This window comes from Hypanus sabinus, chromosome 6, assembly GCF_030144855.1.
Source record: "Hypanus sabinus isolate sHypSab1 chromosome 6, sHypSab1.hap1, whole genome shotgun sequence".
In the NCBI taxonomy this organism is placed as follows: domain Eukaryota; kingdom Metazoa; phylum Chordata; class Chondrichthyes; order Myliobatiformes; family Dasyatidae; genus Hypanus; species Hypanus sabinus.
Window position 1 is genome coordinate 175406895 of NC_082711.1, and position 14625 is coordinate 175421519.

Below are 14625 nucleotides of genomic sequence, written 5' to 3' on the forward strand. Positions count from 1 at the left end.
TCCTTAGGTCAATTTCATTTGCACAAATCTCAGTGGTTCTGGTACTGATCCTTGTACATCACTGGTCATAGATCTCTGGTCAGAATAACACCCTTCTACCAGTATCCTCTGTTTGCTATGGCCAATCCAATTTTAAATGTAACCTGTCAAGTTGCCTTGTATCTCCTGTGCCTATATTTTCTAGATCAGCCTACCATGAGGGACTCTTGAAACATCCAAAATGCTGCCCTCATAAATTGTTTTCACTACCACTTCAAAATAAAACCAAGTTTGATAGACAGACCTCTTCCCATACAAAACCATGCTAGCTATCCTATCCCTGTTGCTTTTCCAGATGCAGTTAGGCTCTATCCCTAAAACAGAGTAAATATGGTTGAATTGGTATATGCATTACAGCTGTTCCGGTTGAGACACAATACAAAATCAGGAAAGCTATTTGAAAGGATAGGTCATAACTTGGAGTCCTGTAAACTGTGCTGTTTTCTCTGCAATGGAATGTGAGTGGTATTACGTATAGATGTTGTCAGGGCTGGCAAATTGCAGTTGGTGTACACTGTTGTGGCTTTCTTTGGGTGTAGGCGGTTGAAGTTGACACTAAGGAGTAGTTATGAAGTTTAAGAAGTAGAGGTGTCATTAGCTGTACATAGGGTTAGGCTGGTTGTTGCAAGATTTGGAGAGCGTTTTTTTTTAACTTGTAGTCGTGGGTGGTTAAAACATGTTGCTTGGAGTAGTGGTTGCCAACCCGTTGATCGTGATCGACTGGTCGATCTTTGAGACTTTCCCAGTAGATCCCGAAAAAAAGAAAAATAAATACACAAATACTGTTGAGAGATTGTTTCCGGGTTGTGTGGTTTTAGTTCTGTTCTTTCTGCCCAGTGCGCATGCGTGTACCTCCCCCGCAATACACAGTGTAATTCAGTGGTCCCCAACCACCAGGCCGCGAGGAAATGATATGAGTCAGTTGCACCTTTCCTCATGCCCTGTCATGCCCACTGTTGAACTTGAATGCACGCGAGATCATTAGTCGCCTAAATGCAGTGATACCCTCGTGCCAGTGTTCGCCTCGTGAGAACCGCTGATGCTACTGGCCCGGAGCATGGCTGGTGAGAACCACCGATGCTACTGGCCTGGAGCGTGGACTGATGTACGCCGCCTCTAAACCTGTTTAGCACACCGAATGTCCGTGGGGAACCTGGTGCTAAAATATCCGTAGACCTAATTCAGGCTCAGGGTTTTGTAAGTAGCAGAGCAGCTACCTTGCTGCGATCTACTGGAACAAACTTTTGTCAACCAGTAGATCCTGCAAGGGGGGCGGGCATGTGCCTGTCGCACTCCTCGCTTGGTCAGTCACTCTCCCTGAACTGCAATTGCTGCGGCCCTGGTACGGTGACCTCCGGCCCCGACCTGGCCAGGGCGTCTGGTGGCGGGCGGGCAGAGGCTGGAGTTTGGGCTGGGTGGTTGTCTAATGAGGCAATGAAGCCCTCAAAACTGCTTTGGTACCCTGAGTCCAAGTACCCTGCAATTAAAGACGAACCCGCTGAGTTTTTTCAGCAGAAAAAATGTAAGCAAGTGGGAAAGCAGCTAAGTGCCAAGAGCTGCGAAAACTAAATTGTTGAATAGACTGGACATAAGGAACCTGCTTCGTGTGTCTCTGTATTCCCCTCGTGTTTAACACCCCCTCCTCCCCGGCTGGTCCGCAAGAATATTGTCAATATTAAACAGGTCCTCGGTGCAAAAAAAAAGTTGGGGGTCCCTGGTGTTTTATGTATTATTTCTACTTCCGGTCTTTTCTGCCCCAGTGCGCATGCGTGTAACTAATCAATCTGGGGTCAATCTCACCTTTCACTAAGGCCGAGGTAGGGGATCTTGGGCTTAGAAAGGTTGGTGACCACTAGCCTAGAGGAATAGTGCTGTAGAAGTCCTTCACACATTCCAAGTTCTTGGATATGGTCTTAAAAACCCATAATGTTATGACCAAGAGCTGGAAAGTGCTGGTAATACAAACTGTGCACTGATGTAGCTTCTTTCTATACCATAAGCATATTCCACAATTACTGCTAGGCATTTATGCAGTATGTCAACCCTTATGTAACGTTATTTTAAATAATTGATGGTATTTGCCTGTTGAGCATTTATTAATTTTTACTTTGATGCTATTCCCTGGGGCACATGCTTTCAAATTGCTACTTTTTTGGCTGTAATGAATGGCCTGCCATTCTTTGCACATAAAAGACTGCCTGCCAAGGCACTCACAATGCATTTCACCTAGCTTTAATTTACAGGAGTTTACTTAAACATTTCTAGGAACTTGAATTAAGGAATGACAGAAGTTAGTCCTTAATTATGTTGGGTAATGATGTAGTGTCACTGATTTAATAACTTTCCCATAAAAGTACATTTTTAGTGAGCAAATTATTGTACACATTTAATGGTTTTATTGATCTGTATTCCTGCATCAAAATTTTGAAAGGCATCTTTGTTAACATTTTCCTGTTTTCTGTAAAATAGCATTGAAACAAAGCAAGGTGTTCATTAGGCTGCCAACTTCTGAGTCCTGGGCAGGTTCCAGTGACACCAAGTTTACAGTTACAAGTTGAACATCTTACCTATGACTTGAACTTGCCCCGCCTTATTCTTTGTACAATCATTTCAGCTCCTATATTGTTTTGGTTAGCTTTGCATGCACTGAATTGATCTTTACATTTACTTTCAGATATCTGGTTTCTTAAGAATTTTGTGCAACTCTAATTGATACTTAAATATATGATATTACTGTAGAATTGCTGAGGGGCAGGACAGTGTAAACTTGGAAAGTATGAGATAGAAAGTACGAGTAAATATTATGCACCTCATCAGGCGGTTTCTGAGTGCTTGCAAGATTAGAATGATTAGGACAATAATGATTAGAAAGTATGTTTAAGACTCGTTTATGTCACTTGAATATGATTGGGGTTGTTGGTCTTGTATATCACAAAAATGCAAAAATCTGCAGATGCTGGAAATCCAAAATAACACACTGTCCTTGAAGAATGGCCTTGGCCCAAAATGTTAACTCTTCTGTAGATGCTGCCTGGCCTGCTGAGTTCCTCCAGCATTTTATGTTTGTTACTTTGAGGTTGGTCTTTAATGTTTGGTGATTATTTCTTGGTTAAGATGCAAGAAAACTTTGGAAATTTTTTTAGTGGCTTTCATAAAAGTGGATCCTTTATTATTTGTTACATTGATATAATCTTTGGGGAATTTATCAGTCTTTTTGTCCTTGTCTAATCCATTGGTGTCCCATTTTGAAGTCCTCCGAATGAAGTTTTAAGTCCTTGCTATTTTTATTTAGCTTGCCATCTTTTCTTGTGAACTGAATTGTTAACACTTGACCCAGCATTCAGATACAGAAAACTTAAACCAGAGATTAAGTTTGTTAGTTTAACCAGAGATTAAGTTTCTGGTGTTAGCTGTCAGAACTATCAAATTAACACTTCATTTTGCTTTTCATTTTACAGTTGAAGAGAATGGATTGTGGGAGCAGGGTCTGTCTTACGAGTGTCGAACTCTGCTTTTTAAGGCCATTCACAACTTGCTGGAAAGGTAATTGCTAGACTTTCCTATAATGGAACTTGTGTAAATTATTGACAAATTTCAATTTCTAACCCAGTCTTGGTTTCCAAACTGATATGTTTGTATGCAAACATATGGAAATACTATAAAGTGCATTCATAACTATAATGTTGAGTTGGGGAGGTTGTCATAGAGTGACTTAGAATTATAATGAACTTTAGGTGTTTCTGTAAATTAGGTGACTATTCTCATAGAATAATTGGGAATAATTGTGGTATAGCTAGTCTGTAGAATAGCTGTAGAGGAAGTTTGTTAATTCTTAACAAACTGCATAAGACTATCATGTATAATATCCAATCTTTGAGTTGGCAAAAAGGATTGCAAATACATGAGATTTAGTAAAGGGTGAAGAATTGTTCTGTTCCTTGCCTCAAAATATTTGATAGAAGTTTGTATATAATTAGTGCTTTAACAATCTTTTTTGTAGTTCATTACACATTTTGAGATTTAATTACCATTCATTTGATATGATTTAAGCAGGTCAGTTTCTTGTAATTATTTTGTACCTTTGTTTTCAAAACTAAAATTGCATTGTCAAGCTTTGAGTAAATACATCTTTGCTGCAGTCTAATCTGTTTCTGGTCTGTAGGTACTTAGTAACAAATCAATATTTTGCGTAGAAAGTGGAGGATGAACATAGGAACAGAGTTGACATTAAATATAATTTCAAAAAGTACCAGTTTTCAAATCCAGAAGAATCTAATCTGCTTTTGAAACGTTAGGTTATCTTCAGTGATTCTGTTACTCTACCTGGAAGTTCATGCCATTTGGCCATCTTGTATGAAATTCATTTCTGAATTCACTATTTTTAAGTGTTTCCCCTGATCACTTCCATGTGCCTTATCTTGTATATTGCAATAAAGCTGCATCTCAATTTACCCATTAACGATAGAAAGTTATAGATTTCATTTTATTTTCACTGTGTAATTTCTGATAGAATCAGCTTGATGCCTCTTCCCTGAATTGCTTGTGTGCTTAGATGTTTCTGAATCTGACCACATGAGGATAATTGTGTGTAAATGGCTTTTTACAATGTGTCTACATTCTGTACCATCCAAATCCTCTGTAACTGAAACTACTGTAGATTTAAAGATGTCTCAATCCAAAGAAAAATATTGTTTTATACAATTCCTTTCAGATTTCACATGTTATGTTGTGCAGCTGGTTTATAGATTTGTTTGCGTACTGTTGCCTGGAATTAAAGGTGTGGTCTTCAGAAAGCTGAGATGTTGTTGAATTGAGTCCAAAATTCCACCCTTTAATGAACACATTAATATTCTGAATTGCTGATACATTTTTACAAATGGTAGCTGGATTCAGCAATTTTCTAAGTATAGAATTTGTTTTTTAAAGATGTTTCCTCTATTAATAGAAGGAAATTTAAACTACTGGCATACGGCCACAAGTAGAGAACCACTTTGTATTTTTGGTAATCCATAGAGTGAATCTTTTGGGAGAAGGTTCTCTTTGATATCTTCCTCTTTTAGAGTAGATGTCTTGTACCTAAGGCCCACATTGAGAGGCAGACTGATATTAAGCCAGATGATGGTTGGTTTGTAACTGCAAAGCATTGTTTTCTCTAACCCTGCCTACCTAGAAGTTGTTGATCATTGTTACCCTGTGGGCAAGTACAATACTTGGTGGTCCTTGAGTACACTGGAGCTTTATTTCACAGATGATTGACATGGAACCCGTTGCTGCTTTGACCAATTTCCGATGGGGTAGGGTACGTCCTTGCACTCATCCTCTATCCCAAAAGAAAAGTGGACAGCTTAAATATCACTGAAGATATATATTTGTGGTGTGTACTAGTCAAATCAAGATGACAGAATCTGGTTCCGAGTGTGGGAAAAGTATTGGATGTTTGGTCACTTATTGGAGTGGACTTGGAGGCGATTCAAAGTGACAAAACTGAGATGAGGCAGAGTTGAGGTGGCAGGGCAGAAGAGCGAGGAACGGCTCACTGTTTGGCTGATTTAAGTGTTGGGCCAGATTGGAAAGGTTGAGTATGGGCTGAATTGAGCCAATGGGTCTAGACATGAAAGTGAGGAATGACCTGATGTTTGACTAATTTAAGCACTGGGCCACATTGAAAATGTCAGGGTGTTGGAGGAGAGGAATGGGCTCGCTGCTCTGCAAGGTTTATTCGTCTCTGCGCTGAACTGAGGCTGTGGCGTGCAGGTAACAGGTTTCTGGACCAGCTGTGGCTGGCTTTGTGCCTGTGGACTCACTTTCATAACCTTCAGTAAATGTTATTTGCTTGCTTTTATTGTTCGCACAATTTTTCTTCCTCTCTATTGGGTGTTTGATGGCCTTTTTTAAATGGGTTCTATTGGGTTTCTTTGTTTTGTGGCTGCCTGTAAGGAGATGAGTCTCAAAGTTATATATAGTATGCATACTTTGAACATTCAATGCCAACTGTTTTGGGTACCTTTGGCCTTTTTATTTGCTAATTGTACATCTACATTGTTGGCTGGTGTTTTAGACAACCAATCAAATGGCATGGAAATTTCTTGGCTCATAAGGAAACCCTGTTCCTTTATGGGCTTTCACTCTTGCCATTCAGCAGTCCTAGTCTGAGTAATCTGGCACTGAATCCCTAAATAACAACTGGGTGATGGCCACTACTTGCTGGAAAATTCTAGCACCCAGCTCTGTGGCTAGGAGTTAACTTCACTGGCAAGTAGGTAGCTGGTTTGGAGATAAGCCACACTGCCAGAAATAAAATATATTGGTCCTTTGCTTAATGCTCAGATGTGTTTACTGAAACAAGAGTGCTAATTGAATTGGTCCAAAAATGGTTATTACAGTTTTGTATTCATAAATATACTGAGTGTTACTCTACCAGGAATTTGCGGATCCCTTCTCCATTTGTGCTTTTGTAACAATACGTTGACTGCTGTTGAATGTGAAGATCCTGTCAAAGGTCTGTCACTTCTTGATCAGTGTGGCTGCTCTGTGCTGTGGTGTGGGTCACAGGGTTGCTTCCTGATTGGCATGTTGCTGCTGACCTTTACTGTGATCTAGCTGAATTTGCTCCACTTTTTGACTGCCCATGCTACAGATTAATGATGGGGCGATATTTGGAGCTGGCATGGATCTGATGGGCCAAATATCTGACTCCAATATTGTAATTAGTCAGGTCCTGATCATGTGGCCGTGGAGGCAATGACAGCTGTTGGCTTCCCTTTCCCTTTGCTTGTTGTCTTTCCCTTCCCTCTAGGAGAGCACAACTTTTCCTACCCACAGATTTTACTATGACATTGAACACAATGTCCAGTAACCTCCATTGAGTTTTTAATAGAAATCTCTGAGCGAGGAAGCGCTGTGTAGACAAATGGGGTAGAAGACAGCAGTTTCCATCAAATCCAACAGGCGATGAAGAGTACGACTATAACATTCAGGCAGTCAGCACATAGCAATGCTACTATCCATTCTCCAACATTGCCATCCTGAGACCCCAGCTTGAGATGGAGTACCCTCACCGTTCACCCATCAGCCTCTCCACACCAAACCATGAAAAACTCTTTGCTGTGGGGGTGTCAAAGGAGGGCAATGCTCATATCGGGTTCTTGGCACAGGAATGTGCAGAGGAAGAGAGTATCCGGTTTGTCAGATGTCTAGGACAGGAATGTACAAGCCTATCTATGAGTGTTCCGTTTAGAAGACCGAGAACATCATAACAAATTGGCACTCCGGTGAAGTGCTAAAGATACATACTGGTTCAATAGTATCTGCTTCCATAATTCGACAAATTCTGGCCTAGAAATCCTTTCGGTAAGGTTGTTGTGCGCTCATTTTCAGCAGTCTCTCTGGGTCCGAACAAAGGTGTAATTGTTTGTCCTTTACATGTTTCTTTTAATATAATGGCAAGATATTAAGAACATCAAGTACTACAGATCTAACTCATCAGTGAGTTGTGGATAGTGGAGGAGTTGGACTTGTTGCAGACCGTGTGGCTGACTGCTACAGGACGGCATTGGAGGCAGTGTGTAGTCCAACATACGGTGCAAATGATTGTCTTGGACAATTCTTGTGATTACAAAACTCTATTGGACATTAGTAATGTAGAATACTGCAAGTCTGGTTCACTGGTTCATTAGTGAAACCGATGACAGAGGAGCTGCGTGGTTGTTGTGCAGACTAGGTCCTTATGCAGTGGGGTTACTTGTTGTAACCACCTAGAGCTGTATTCATCTAGGGTTGAATGATAATTGAACTTGAGGTTGTCTGTGGCTTTACTGAAATTATATTCTGAAGGACTGAATACAGATATAATTCCTCCTTCCTTGAAATTAACTATCATGTCCTTCTGTAGTTAAACATTGACAATTCTTTTCTAGGAAGGAAGAATGCAAACTCCAAAAATCTGAGTCTGCACTTAAAAAAAAGATGATGCACGTTATAGTGATCATCAGCAACCTGGCTGACATTACTCCAAGATTAATCTAAACTTCTCCACCCCCCCCCCCCCATAGCTCTCCATTTTTCTTTCAGTAGAAGTATGGATTGCTTTAAGATAAATTGACTTCCCATACTTGATTTGGTTGCAAATGTAATTGAACTTAAAAGTTACATTTTTCATTGACTTTCCTTTTTATTTCTGTGCTCTATCCAACCCATTCCACCCCAAATCAATCATATTAAGGTATGATACTAATCAATATACAAATGTAAGTAGGATACAAGTCAGTGATACTAAGGTAGGAGGTGTTGTGGATAATGAGGTGGATGATACTAAGGTAGGAGGTGTTGTGGATAATGAGGTGGATGATACTAAGGTAGGAGGTGTTGTGGATAATGAGGTGGATGATACTAAGGTAGGAGGTGTTGTGGATAATGAGGTGGATGATACTAAGGTAAGAGGTGTTGTGGATAATGAGGTGGGTTTTCAAAGCTTGCAGGGAGATTTAAGCTGGTTAGAATGGGCTGAACGTTGGCAGATGGAGTTTAATGCTGAGAAGTGTGAGGTTCTACATTTTGGCAGGAATAATCCAAATAGAACATACAGGGTAAATGGTAGGGCATTGAAGAATGCAGTGGAACAGAGAGATCTAGGAATAACAGTGCATAGTTCCCTGAAGGTGGAGTCTCATGTAGATAGGGTGGTGAAGAAGGCATTTGGAACGCTGGCCTTTATAAATCAAAGCATTGAGTACAGAAGTTGGGATGTAATGTTAAAATGGTACAAGACATTGATAAGGCCAAATTTGGAATATTGTGTACAGTTCTGGTCACCGAATTATAGGAAAGATATCAATAAATTAGAGAGAGTGCAGAGTCGTTTTACTAGGATGTTACCTGGGTTTCAGCACTTAAGTTACAGAGAAAGGTTGAACAAGTTAGGTCTCTATTCATTGGAGCGTAGAAGGTTGAGGGGGGATTTGATCGAGGTATTTAAAATTTTGAGAGGGATAGATAGAGTTGACGTGAATAGGCTGTTTCCATTGAGAGTAGGGGAGATTCAAACGAGAGGACATGATTTGAGAGTTAGGGGGCAGAAGTTTAAGGGAAACACGAGGGGGGTATTTCTTTACTCAGAGAGTGATAGCTGTGTGGAATGAGCTTCCTGTAGAAGTAGTAGAGGCCAGTTCAGTTGTGTCATTTAAGGTAAAATTGGATAGGTATATGGACAGGAAAGGAGTGGAGGGTTATGGGCTGAGTGCGGGTAGGTGGGACTAGGTGAGATTAAGAGTTCGGCATGGACTAGGAGGGCTGAGATGGCCTGTTTCCGTGCTGTGATTGTTATGTGGTTATATGGTCATATTAATCCCATCATAAAAGCATTAATTTAGTCATTGTCAGAAAGAGGGGATACATTTATTGTGAAAATTTTGATGCTGAACTTGGGTTCAAAATGTGTTATTCACATCCTGAATTTCTATTTTTAGTTCAGTCAACAAAATAATTCCTGAAGATTTTAAGAGCAAAATATTTGAATACACCAGAACAATATATACTTCTAAGCTTAAATGCAACACTTGTTGGTTTAATTTTCACCTTGTGTAGTAGTTAGTTATTTTGTGATACTGTGTCTATTTAGGATTTAATTTGTGTTCTAGCTTGTCATAGGACAGTGGACATGTGGGCGGCCCTATAGTTTTTGTAAATTAACTAATGTAAAGCTTGGTGAAGTACTTGAATCCTTCAAAAATTTGGAAGTCCATCACTCTAGAACATATTTTACAAATTTTGACAATAACAACCAAACTACTCCTTATATTATTAACTTTGAAGGAGGAGCTGTCAGAAACAAAATCTCAAATGGTGAAAAATAATTTGTTTTTTTTTTAACATGAATTGCCATGTCTGTGGTCCAAAAAATTCCACTCTCAGAGGAACTTGTACTGACATGAAAGCAAATAAAATTATTCAAAAATTTTTTGACCACTATTGCTGATTGTAGAACTAATATCAAATACTTAGCCTCTTGCCCATCATTTTATTTCCTTCCTATCTGGTGCATCTACCTCCATGATAAATTCAGTTGTTTTGTAGTTTAGTGTCCAAGGAAAATGCTATAAATCCAGCAATCTTTGTATGTTTGCACTTGCTGCCTCTTGTTTATATAAAAAAAAATCAGGGATGTCAATTATAATGGTCTCTCCCCAATGTAATGCTTACATTTCTCTGCTCCCTTTTGTAAAGTGTTTTCTCTCAGTGGAAATCCTTAATTGCCTAGGCTTTTCCTGCTTTTTCTTCTCATAGCTTCCATGCTGGTAGAACATTAGCTAAGGTCTTGTTGATTATATTATCCAGAAAGAATATGGACAATGAACAGGGGCAGGATTGAACTTGCCCCTGTCTCCCAATATGATGAAAATGTTAGTAAGTATGAAAGTTACTGGCATGTGGGATTCTGTGGAAGATTCTGATAAATGTAGTCATCTTAAAGGTACCCACAGAATTTAACTGTAACTTGAATACCTTAAGAACTAAGACAAATATGACCACATGTCACCATCAACACCAACCACACCCCCATACCCATCAAACAGTAAAACAGTTGTGAATCACAGTTTGCCTTGCTCACTAGAATCTGGAAAGTTTTAATTTCTTTAAAAGAACTGGAGCCTGGTGTTTAAAAACGAATTGTAGACACTGTCAGTATGGCCAGCAGTTTAATATGAAACCTCAAGAGATTTTGCTTTGGTTGCTCAAGTAACAACTTAGAAAGCAGTGCAAAGTAGCTGCTGCTATTAATTGTGCTTTTCATTTGATATATTTAGTTTGTATTGTTCTAGTGAGTAGCCGTAACTACTAAAATGTTCACAGGGTATCTTAACTGTAGATTCAGCATCAGGGCCTTTGAGTAATTTAACATTATTTCACCCATTTGGAGACAGATGAGCACTCTGAAGTAACAGACTGGAATAATTTGTTCTTGGATTAGACCTTTGGTTTCTCTCACTTTCTGGTACAAAATGTTTTGTACCAGTAAACATTTTTATTGAAAAATTATAAAATGCCGTTTGGTGATAGTTCTTATATTCTCTATATCAGACCCGGTTACTGAACACGTTTCTGCATTTCTCAGCAGATGTGACTAAAGCTGTGTATTTTGCTGAACTTTTGGCTCTTATGGCAGTGCATGGTGTTTCAAAACAAAGCTAGTATTGGATATCTCCCACAATATGGCTGAGAAATCTAAATGCTGAAATGACGCAGATGGACTCGGCTGTAATCTCCCATTCCACCAAAAACACTTGTAAGAATTGACAAAGTGAAAGATAAATTTGCTAATTTGAGAGCAGCATTACTTGATCTTGTCAATACTAGATCAAAACACGACTACTAAATCAATGTGAGTAAATTACCATGGTCATCTTTTGACAAAAGGTGAAACTTCTAATTTCTACACCTTCTTTGGGTTTTGTTGTAAGATGTAGAACTGAACTTATGAAGTGTCTTTTACAGGTCTGCATATTGAGTGTTCTCCCAACTTAAATTTCAGAAATTTTGATGCAGAAATTCTCAGGATGAGGCTTTTCATTCTAGAACGAAGGAGGTGTCCTCCTTTTTCAAAGAAAGGGGCTTCTCTTCTTCCACCATCTACGCTGCCCTCAACAGCATCTCTTCATCTCTTCCATTTCACGCATGCCTGCCCTTACTCCATCCTCCCGCCACCTTACCAGGGATAGGATTCTTCTTGTCCTCACCTACCACTCCACCTGCCTCTGCGTCCAGCGCATAATTCTCCAAAACTTCCGCTATCTCCAATGGGATCCCACCACCAAACACATCTCTTCCCGCCCTCACCCCACTTTCTGCTCTCTGTAGGGATCTCTTTCTGTGCGATTCCCTTGTCCATTCGTCTTTCCCCACTGATCTTCCTACTGACCCTTGCAAGCGGAATAAGCACTACACCTGCCCCTACACCTCCAGCCCCCTCGCTACCATTCAGGGCCCCAAACAGTCATTCCAGGTGAGGCAACACTTCACCTGTGAGCCCATTGGGGTCATGGACTGTGTTCGGTATATTGGTGAGACCCTATGTAGATTGGGAGACCACTTCGCTGAGCATCTACGCTCTGTCTGTCAGAACAAGTGGGATCTCCCAGTAGCCACCCATTTTAATTCTACTTCCCATTCCCATTTACGATATATTGATCTGCGGCCTCTTCCACTGTTGTGATAAGGCCACACTCAGGATGAAGGAACAACACCTTGTATTTTGTTTGGGTAGCCTTCAATCTGACAGCGTGAACATCGATTTCTCAAACTTCCAGTAATGCCTCCTGCGTGCCCCCCCCCCCCCCACCATTTCCCATCCCCTTTTCCCTCTCACGTTATCTCCTTGCCTGTCCATCTCCTCGCTCTGGTGGTCCTTCTCCAACCCCACCTTTCTTTTTCTTTCTTCAATGGCTGTTTCTTTCACCAATTAACCTAGCTCTTTGCTTCATCCTTCCCCCTCCAAATTTCACCTGTTGTCTAGCATTTTTCTCTCTCCTCTCTCCCCACCTTTCAAATCTACTCCTCAGCTTTTTTCCCTCCGGTCCTGCTGAAGGGGTTTGGCCTGAAATGTCGATTGTGTTTTTTTTCATAGATGCTGCCTGGCCTGCTGAGTTCCTGCAGCATTTTGTGTGTGTGTTGCTTGGATTTCCAGCATCTGCAGACTATCTATTTTTTTCCCAAAATTTCCAACAGATATTGTAATAATTGTCCTGTGTTTCAGTATTACCATGATATCTTGTGCGTGTGAGCTAATTGAATAGACAGTGGGCTTACGCTTTATAATGATGAATTTCTATTTCCAACTCTTTAAAATTGTGTTTCCTCATGGAGGAAGGGAATAGTTTTCCACAGCAGATTATTGGACTGTTTCATTGACTATGTTACTCAGCTCTGAACTGGTCACTTGAATGTACTTTTTGTTTTAATAATATGGATAAAATATTTTTGGTCTTGTCTTCCCCTCTGCAGAGTGATGGAATTATCTTCTCCAGTAAACTCTGCATATTGAGTCATTCTTCAAATAAGAGCAGAATTTCTAACTTGTATTTTGTTCTAGGAAAGATTTTGTGTCAGTTTGGCTGATTGAAATATAAACTTTTTTTAAAAAAAGCAATGTTCCAAAGTTGCTTTTCAAGTTTTTCCATTTATGACCACCTTCCTTTTCTTTTTCAAAGGTGCTTGTTAAATAGGAACTTTGTGCGGATTGGGAAATGGTTTGTGAAGCCATATGAAAAGGATGAGAAACCGGTAAACAAAAGGTAAATATGGTTATAGTAGAACTTTTTATTGTTGCATCTCTTGTCACATTTGCAATTGTCTTTTCAATCGCTCGACTTGCTAAAATTTTAATATTTTGCTTTCCCCGATTCTGGTTTGGGGCGTTGAATGATTTTTTTAATTTATGAAATTTCAGTCTCCACTGCCTAGGATTAATTCTGATTGTGATTAAATCAGTAACCTGCTGTCAGAATTTATTTTTTTAAACATTTAGATTATTGAGCTAAAAAGAGTAAAGCCAAATAAATTGTCAAACATAATTGAGCTTGCTTGATTTGTTTTTGTCTTTCACAAGGATAGAAAGAAAGTAATTTTTAATACTGGGATATGCAGTTACATGTGTTCTTATTGACCTTAGCATAGACACTTTAGTTTTGTGACCTTAAGGTCTACTTGTACAGACTTGACTCTGATCAAAAGAAGTTGGAATTTAACTGGTCATTCTCTTGGTTTCAAGTTTAACATCTCAGTTCACATTATGACTGCTTTGTTGCATTGCATGTGGAAAATTATAAAACAACTTTGTAGGATGGACTCTGACGATTGAGTGCTGGAAATGACCTGCAGGCAGGCTTTATCAACGAGGAGAAACAGAATTAATGTTTTTGCACAAAGATTTTTCATCAGAACTTGAAGTAAGTTGTAACTGATAAAATGCTTTTAGAAGGGGAGAGGTGAGAATGAATTGGATGTAGAGCAAGAGAATGACAAAATGGTGTAAACTGGGAGAAGCTGAAAGTTTAGTAATTGCAACTAATCTGTTTGGAGGAGGATGAATAGAAGATGAGGTGTGAGGACACCAATCTGCTGGAACTGTGGGATACTAAATACAACAGTTGCTGGAAATCTGGAATAACACTACTGAAAGAACTTGATGGAGCAGAATTGGTGGAGGGTGGGAAATGTTACTTATTAATAACTTTTCATCAAAACTGCTCTGTCCTGATGAAAATGCGAAAGCCTGTTTCTCATTGTTAAATTCAGGTCCTGGGTTCTGTAACATTTCTGTTTGGAAGATGAGATGTTGTTTCCTGTGCTTAGTGTAGAACTTATTTGTACTGTGTAGTAGGCCCTCCATTAATTGGGGTCGACCATGGATGTTGCATCCTAGCTGTCTCAACAAGCCAAGGCAGTACAATATAGAGAGCAAGCTGTTGCCCATGTAACAGGCTCCTTCTCTCTACGCAGCTGATGAATGTAAAGGAGAGCACATTGCTAGTGTCAAATGCAGTACACTCTATTAGTACAAGTGAATTGTTAATTAAGCTGGAAGAGGACTTT

At 39.7% G+C, this 14625-nt stretch overlaps 1 protein-coding gene across 2 annotated transcripts in view; it reads left to right on the forward strand.

Moving 5' to 3' along the window:
- The window catches only part of med13a (mediator complex subunit 13a), a 192705-nt gene that overhangs the window by 46599 nt on the left and 131481 nt on the right, over nucleotides 1-14625 (forward strand). For both annotated transcript variants that reach the window (XM_059973634.1, XM_059973636.1), the window contains exons 3-4: nucleotides 3498-3582; nucleotides 13242-13325. In XM_059973634.1, the coding sequence (XP_059829617.1) occupies nucleotides 3498-3582; nucleotides 13242-13325 (169 nt within the window). The remainder of the gene's footprint in view (nucleotides 1-3497; nucleotides 3583-13241; nucleotides 13326-14625) is intronic.